The following is an 8,638-nucleotide window of genomic DNA, read 5'->3' on the forward strand; positions in this document are numbered from 1 at the left end:
AAAAAGTTAAAGCTCTCCACCTACGTTCCCCTTCTCTTCTGTCGTGCATCTCTTGCTCGGAGGAGTGCCCGTGATAGTAGTCAGGTACCTCTTAGTTCGCCGTGACCATTAGTGCTTGGTGGAAACACACAGTTCACCGTTATATCCTAGGAAACTGTGACCCTCGCATGCCTCGATTCATCCGCCTGATCGAACTCTACGTTCGCTCAGTCGCTAACTCGGTTGACTTTTTCGTCTGGTCGCTCAGTTCGCTAGGCCGCTTGTTCAGTTTGCTCGACCGCTCGCTCAGTTCACTAGGTCGCTCGCCCAGTTCACCCCGTCGCTCGCTCAGTCGGCTCGGCTGGACACTCATTCGCTCGGTCGTTCGCTCGTTCAACTTCTGTGTCTGCTTGGCCGCAAGCCTGTCCAGCCGCATGCTCGCTCGACCGCTCACTCACCCGGCTGCTCGCTCAGTCTGCTTGCTCAGTCTACTCGGTCGGTCACTCGCCCATCCGCTTGCTCGGTTTGCTTGGCCGGTTACTCGCTTAGTCCGCTTGACTGCTTGGCCCTCTGCCCGGCTGGACATTTGGCCGATCTGCTCGGTCGGCCGCTTTGCCCGCTTGATACTATGCAGTATGCCTTTAGCACTTGGTAGAAAACCAACCTCTGTTAGCAGTTTGAGATTATCTATTTAGGTCATCTCGACTGATAAGTTGAATTTAATTTGGTATATTTAAATTCGGCTAATTCCCTAATATCTCCGACAATAGATTATTTTGTCCAACAATCTTGAAATAAATTCGTCCCACCTCCGATTGTGCTTTGAGGTTTTCTCAGGTTATCTGTTTCCCAGGATACGGTAACCCTCGCAGGCTCGGTCCATCTGCCTGCTTGAACTCTGCGTTTGCTCAGCCGCTAACTCTGTCGGCCTTTTCGTCCGGTCAGTTGCACGCCCGTCCGATCACTCAGTTGCCTCGGTCGTTCGCTCAGTTTGCTCGATCGCTCGCTTAGTTTGCTTGGTCGCTCGCCCAGTTCACCCGACCACTCGCTCAGTCCACTAAGTTGGACACTCATTCACTCAGTTGTTCTCTTGCTTTGCCTCTTTGTTCGCTTTGCCGCAAGCCCGTTCGGCCGCACGCTTGCTCGACCGCTCACTCGCCCGGTTGCTCGCTCGATCTGCTCGGTCGGTCACTCTCTCGTCCGCTCGCTCGGTCTGCTCGGTCGGTCACTCGCTCAGCAACTCGCTCGGTCTGCTCGACTACTCGGCCCTCTGCCCGGTCGGACATTTGGCCGATCTGCTCGCTCGGTCACTCTGCCTGCTCGGCACTATGCAGTCTGCCTTCAGCACTTGGCAAAAAACCAGTCTCTGCTGGCAGCCTGAGATTATCTGCTCATGTCACCTTGACAGATAAATTGAATTTAATTTGGTGTGTTTAAATTCAGCTAATTTCCCAATATCTCTGGCAACATATTGTTGTAAGATCGAAAGCGCTAGAGGGGGCGTGAATAGTGCTCATGGCTTTTACTTTCGTTTTGGAAATATGTAGCGGAATAGAAGTAAACGAAAAACAATAGCTAACACTTTTGGTTAGTTGGTTCTAAGTCTGTGTTCACTCCTACTCCAAGGTTCGCACGTAATTGTGATTTCGATGGGCAATCACTAATCAATCAGAAAGGTTACAAAATAGAGTTTACAAGTAATTTGTAATTAAAGAATACCGACAATAGAAAATTTTCGGTGGATTAGTCGTTAGAGTTTTCGGGCGTCGTAGAAGCGTTTTCTGAGCAGCTCGAAGAAGCGGAAGTTGTTCGTTGTGTTATTCTGAAGCTTTTGGTCGAGACTACTTTTATAGGTTGTTCCGAGCGCCCGGAACCTCTTCGGGCGCCTAGACCACGTGGCTCGGCCACTCCGCGCGTGCCACCTCAGTTTGGCGATAACTTTTGGGTTCCATGCACCTGGACCGACTTGGGGCGCCCGGACCAGCTCGGGGCACCTGGACCAGCTCGGGATGCCCGGACCAGTTCTGGGCACCCAGACTCCGAGCGCCTGAACCATCTTTCTCCAATCCTTGTTTTCTGCAAAACAAAGTTAGTCCAAGCAAAAACAATACACATATAATGTGAAATTATGACAAATTCTGACTGTCCGGTTCTGACTTTGAGTTTCGTCGAAACTCTAGATCGAACCGACGTCTACTGTTCCCTCACCGGGGAACGCACCCTCACCTACTCCTCTTAGGAGAGTTTACCTGTTGTCAGCCTAGTCCTCCAGACTGACTGGATTTTTGCTCAGCGCGAGGCTCCAGGACTTTCTGCTGGGCGTTCGCTCCACGACCCGTCCAGTCTTCCACTCGATTCGTGACACTAGGACTTTCCACCTAAAGTCCCAACTCTAGGGTTTGTCTGAAACCCTTGACCCGCCAAGACTTTCCGTCTAGGGTTACCACCCCTAAAACATAAGGTTATCACCCCTAGGATTTTCCACCGGCCTAACCGTAACTAGGACTTTTGCCTAAGTACACTTAGGACTTTCCTGCAAATTCATTCACATATGTTAGACCACAAATAACTTTAACTTTGAATCCTTTTTCATTATCAAAATTCATGTTCGATCGTCATATACTTTCCGTATTAACAATTATTTTATCCTAACATATATGCCCATTGATCTTTTCGTCTTGTCAACACAATGAGCAAGTCTCGTGGGATGCATAAGGCATTATATCCGCTGTTCGTAACCTTTCATTTACGAGTAGCCAATGGATGAAGCGGTGCTTGGGGATGATGCCCAATTTGCTGCACTAGGTTTGTTTGTTATAAACCACTCCCGTGCCTCTTGCTCATGCCACAATCTGGTTCCTGATATGAAGCAATCTCTTGATCAATGGCCGAGTTTCTCTTTAGTTTTTGTGACGGATTGTTTCATCAAAATATAGCTTGCTGTGTTCGAGATTAAGTGGATAAGTGAATGACTAGTTGAAAACTCAGCTGAGAAACGACTCCCGTGCCTCTTGCTCGTGCCACAATCTGGTTCCTGATATGAAGCAATCTCTTAATCAATGGCCGAGTTTCTCTTTAGTTTTTGTGACGGATTGTTTCATCAAAATATAGCTTGCTGTGTTCGAGATTAAGTGGATAAGCGAATGACTAGTTGAAAACTCAGCTCATCGTTTCTTAGGAGATGAACCATACCGATCGTAAAGTTAGCCTACCAATTGCCGACCTGCCTTCTTGCAGTAAGAATGGAAATTCAGTAGGACACCATTAATAACTATGTTTCAGGTTCAAAGTGGGCATAAATGCCTTAATCGATTAGCCAGAACTAGCCTCCTAATTCAGATTCATTTGCAATCACCAATCAATAATGAACACAAGAAAGTTGTCATACAGCTTCAAATTCTCTCTCGGATGAACTTGAACAAGTGCAAATCATATCAGTGAAGAGGAAGAGAAAAACATCGTGAATCCAAACTACCAGCGCCAGACATCCTCCACAAATTGAAGATGTTGTATGTGAGGCAATGAATAGGCCGACGACGGCGAAGCATGCTGTAGACTCAAGACTCCAAGACTTGGTAGTAGTAGTAGTAGCAGTAGCAGTAAAATCAAATGAGATCGAACTAAAATTGTGGTTAAAAAAAGCGACATTCTGAGCTGCGCTCTTGTGATCAATCAGCAGGAATTTTCGCAGGCAGCTGCGGCGGCGGCAGCAGCAATCCTCAACTGCGGCGGCTGCTGATCAGAGGAGTGGCCGTTCCTCCGCCAGAAGGCCCGCCGCCACCACACCTCGAAGCCCCTCTGGATGTTGGGACAGTCGTCGCCTGCGTTCAAGAAACGGTCGAACCAGGACAGAAGCACCTCCTGCTGCATCGCCAGCGGGAGCGTGAGAATGGTGTTGGCGAGGCCATCCTCGATGAGGTGGCGGTCGAGGCCCTTGCACGCCCTCCGAATCCAACCGAAGTCCTCGTAGAAAGGATCCAACCACGTTTGCAGCAGCAGGCACCGCGTCTCCTTGGACACCAGGATGTGGCCTTTTCCTATCCCCACGAACAGCCGCGCTGTCACCCGGCTCACCTCGTACCGGTGGATCGCCGGCACCTGTGGATGGAGCTCCGACAGTTCCGCCTGGCACGCCCACGTCCGCAGGAAGTCGTCCCCGATCTGTCGATCGATCAGGATGTCGAGGATCCAATGGAGGTTATCGGCCTGCCGAGCGATCTGGGCGGCCTCGGCGAGGTCGGAGGCGGCCGCGCGAGTGAAATGGTAGCGGAGGGAGCGGAGGCAGCCATCGCAAGCGGAGTAGAGAGAGTCCTTGCTCAGGTCCCCGTTACCCCCTCTGCTCGCCCCCGGGCCGTCACCCTGCAAGGTGGTGCTGTTGCTGTTCTCGCGGAGCATCTTGGAAACAAGCCCTTTCATCTCCCGCCTCGCCTTTTCATCCTTGCCTTCCAGGACCACCTGGATAAGCCGGACGAGGACCTCCTCGCCGCCATTGCCCTCGTCTGCAACGGCCGCGGGGGCAAGTTCCAGGGAGACCCTCTTCAGCACCTCTCCTGCGCTCGAGCTCTCGATGTGGAGCTGTGACAGGAGCAACGCCACCTTTTCCTCCTCGTCTTCCGCCCACGGCGCAGCTTCCAAGTACTCGAGACAAGATAGAACCCCTGCGTCGAACGCGATCGCCGCAGACACCTGCCGAAAATTGCAAAATTAGTCAGATCCATGAACAGAGTGACGCGATGGAGGATGCAGGCAGCAAAAAGCGGCACCTTTAGGATTCCTAGGACTTTCGACACATTCTCCCTCATGAGGCGCCGGCGAAGGTCTCTGCAATACATGAGGCGGAGGGTCTCGACGTAGATCTCGATGTCGTCGCAGTCGGAGATCTCGACTATGTGCGGGAGATACCGCTGTTGCTTTGACCAACGGTCGGACAGCTTGGTGGCGAAAAAGCGGCTGTGAGCGACGAGGACCTGGCGGTGGACATTGAGGGAGATGGTAAGCCCGTCGATGGAGGTAAGGGTGAGGCGGACATCGGCAGAGTCGGGATCGTTGAGCTGATTGCCCGGACTGCAGCTGTCGATGATCTCAGCCACGCGCTCCTGAAGGAGGAGATACCGTTCCTGGGCGGTAGCAGGCAGGGAGGCGGCGGTGGCAACAGCAGTTGCCCGGTCAAGAGGGTTGGGAACGGCGTCGCCTAGGGAGCGAGGCTGGTAATCCTGCTCGTTGGCCATCATGTCGAACAGGGTCGGACTGGAGCGGCTCTTGTCGAGGGGCGGAGGCGGCGGAGGGGACATGGGGTTGAGGAGGCCGGCATTGAGGGCAGAGTTGAACTTGGTGTAGCCGGAGGGGTAAGGACCATAAGTGGAGGAGAAGGCACCCGCCGGGGCGCCGACGGGGGAGGTGGCCATGAGCGCAGGCGAGGGCGTCGGCTCCTGGAGAACGTGATCCACCGAGCGGTCGCTGCGCGGGCGAGGCGGCGAGGAGGAGGCAGCAGCTGCTGCGCTGGTCCAGCACCAAGGACCGTCGGAGGAGACGACGTGGGGGGCGGCGGTGGCCTCGCGACGAGTGCGTCGCTCGCTGTTCGATCTGGAGTTAGCCTGCAGCTGCCGTCGTTGCGTGGGTGACTTTTGTGGACGCTGCTGGTGGTGGCGGTGGTGGTGTTGTTGTTGTTGTTGTTTGTGATTGTTAGAGGAGGATGCAGCCATCGGGAGCGGGGCTGCCATAACTTTGTTTAACTCGTCCTCGCCCCTTCCGCGCTTGTCGTCTTTTGATGAAAGCGAAAGAAACGGGATTGTCGTCTCCGTAATCGAGGAAAATTATTTTAAGTCAATTAATTATTTAATCCTAGCCATAGATGCGCCTGCTGTGGATCATCTGCTTGATGGTGAGTGGGGATGCAAACGGAGGCGATCAATGAATGCACCGAAGTACGGCTGGTTTGGTTTGGGTCGTGGAGTGGCAGGAAAGGAGCGTGTGGTAAATTATGATTACGGTGAGGCTGTGAATTCTGATCCGAAGGAGCTTTTTGTCAGCGAAATGCCGGCCCAATTGATGTCTCCCGATCCATAGAATTTGTTGCCATCATGCTGGTGGGGGGATCAAGTGCTGGTTATGGTTGGAAGGCTCGTGCCCACTTGAGAAAGGAAGGAAGAACACAGTGGATAACAAGCCCTAAATGGATTGCTTTGTACATAACAACATTCAATATGTATATATATTCTTATTATTTTTGTCGGAGGGTTGGGATCTACCTACTTTTAAAAACATGTGTATTCTAATGCCAGCTTTTGGTCATATTGCGGCTGCCGTTAGCTAGCACCGTAGTGTTTCGACGGCTAAGCCAGGCCGATGTGAGCTTGCCATGGCCAAGCAAGGCTGCTAGAAACTCAAGGCTAAGCTAGGCCCCCGTTAGCTTGCGTCCAAGCAAGGCCAACGCAAGTTTGCTGCAGCCAAACTCGATGCCAAGCCAAGCACAGCGCACTCATGGTCATGTTGCCATAGTGAACTCATCGAGTGTCATCGTCGAATGCTTCTTCCTTTTCCTATTTTCTTCTCTTTTTCTTTTCCTTTTGTACTGTAGATTCTTTTTTTTTTTATCAGATCTCTTTTGTTTCATTATCCACTCTTCAGAGTTATAATATTAATAATTAGGGCTGTCTTTTACATAAAATTATCTCTCTTTTTGTGAATTATTATTTAAAGGAAACCATAACTATTTTTTACTTCCTAAATGCCCTTCTAAATATGGTCACCTGTACCGTTGTACCCGAATCCAACTACTCAAAAACAGAGGATACACAGTCGAATTAGATTAGCGTTGAACCCCCAAAAGCCTACAACTTCCCCATAAAAGCATTATTGTCATGCTAGAATAATATTATTTTATTGACAATTTACTGAATCACGTAGTTAACATTTGTGAAGATTTAAATCACCTATGTTAGTTTTAAAATTATCAAATAACATGCCCAATATTTATTTTACGCATCCACATTCGTTCGCATTCGCTCGCCAAATCATCACGTGCGTCCAAACCAAAAGATAAATCCAAACCACGCTTGCGCCTTCTTCATGACATGCATCCGAACCAAAATTGACAGTCATAAAACACGATGGTAGTGGAACACCAAGATTGTTTTGATATGATAAATAAGTTAAGTTAGGTCCTGTCGTATTTTTAACCTTGTGTCTAAGTGGAGCTTAGGAGCACAGGAAGTCGAGCAAAAGACGCAGCTAGCGAGAAGGACGACATGGGAGGGAGCCGACGGGCTTGGTACGTCTGAGGTACGAGGTGCTGCGGAATAGTACGCAGGTGGACGAGAAGGAGGTGCGCGGCGTTTCCGAGGGACGAGAAGTCGGAGCGGAAGGTTGCTCGAGAAGACCGAAATTGAGTTCGGGTGAGCCTTATTTCGGTTGGTTGAAATCACCCAAGCGAGCGGAGCCGGAGCGGAAGACCCAGACCGAGGCGAGCAGCACCGGATCAGAGGATCCGAACCAAAAGTCAACTTGGCTGACTTTAGTGGTCCGAGCGTCCAGATCCATTCCGGGCGCTCGGACTGTCTGGGTGCCCAGAGCCATTCCGGGTGTCCGGAGTTGAATTTTCACCAGGATCGTGTCAAACGCGATCCGTTGCGAAGGGGATAAAGTTTATCCCCTCCCATGCGCCTGGACTCCTTCCAAGCACCCCGACCAAGGCTATAAATGCAGTCTTGGTTCAGAAGCTTCAAATCAATTCCAAGCATTAGCATTCCAACACTTGTACGCTTTCTTTTAGAGCTGAGCTTCTATTTCTTGTTCGTCATTGCTGCAAGAGGTTTCTCTACCTGAAGGAGATACTAGTGCAACACTTTTCTTGGATTAACAACCTCCCCGGTTGTAACCAAGTAAACAACTTGTGTCTCTTCTTTTCTATTTTAATTTATTGCTTTTATAATTTATGCAAATGTTCTGTTGAAAGTTCGATTAAGGTTTTTTTATTTGCAGGCTATTCAACCCCCCTTCTAGCCGGCCACCGCGATTCAACAAGTGGTATCAGAGCAAGGATGCTTCAGGAGGATTAACTGCCGAACGAAGTGTTAGAGTGTATACTAAAAGTCTAGCTTTTGGTATGAACATTTATCTAGAAATAAGAATCACATTGGTCAAATGTCTACATTTATGATAAATGTAGTTGCTCAATTAATTTATATTGTAGATAACATGGTGTGTGGTGTCACACACAGAAGATCATGTTATCGGTTCCTTATAAATTATAAACAGTGGCTCACGACCATGATGGAAAGGAACAAACCATTGGAAGGTCGTAGTGTAATTAGGTGTTAGTTTATCTTAACTATATAATTACACTAGTACACTTAGAGTGTATTGAGTAGGACAATTTGAGGTCGTTTCTTTTATACTGACTTTATAAAGAAACAAAGACCTCGGTTATTATGGAAGTGTGTGCTCTTAATCCTAATATAATAATAAGCACATATATTTGATATTTATTTCTTTAATTTATCAATGGGTGAGATTTAGTTCGATGAATCAATAAGCTCGATAAGTTGGGAAATGATATCACTTATAGTGTGTGTTGTTGATTATAGAAGGAAACTGTGTCCTAGTAATCTAGGTTGAGAATGTCCCCAAGAGGAGCTCATAAAGATTGTCATGTTAAACC

At 49.3% G+C, this 8,638-nt stretch overlaps 1 protein-coding gene across 1 annotated transcript; it reads right to left on the bottom strand.

Annotated features, from left to right (window-relative positions):
* Nucleotides 1-3,317: 3,317 nt before the first annotated feature.
* On the bottom strand, nucleotides 3,318-5,953 carry LOC121985319 (BTB/POZ domain-containing protein At1g63850-like). The gene is made up of 2 exons (XM_042538689.1): nucleotides 4,743-5,953; nucleotides 3,318-4,665 (listed from the first exon to the last, which is right to left on the bottom strand). The coding sequence occupies exons 1-2, from the start codon at nucleotides 5,697-5,699 to the stop codon at nucleotides 3,652-3,654; spliced, it is 1,971 nt and encodes a 656-aa protein (XP_042394623.1). The 5' UTR covers nucleotides 5,700-5,953; the 3' UTR covers nucleotides 3,318-3,651.
* Nucleotides 5,954-8,638: the final 2,685 nt, after the last annotated feature.

Source organism: Zingiber officinale, chromosome 5B (genome assembly GCF_018446385.1).
Source record: "Zingiber officinale cultivar Zhangliang chromosome 5B, Zo_v1.1, whole genome shotgun sequence".
Classification (NCBI taxonomy): Eukaryota; Viridiplantae; Streptophyta; class Magnoliopsida; order Zingiberales; family Zingiberaceae; genus Zingiber; species Zingiber officinale.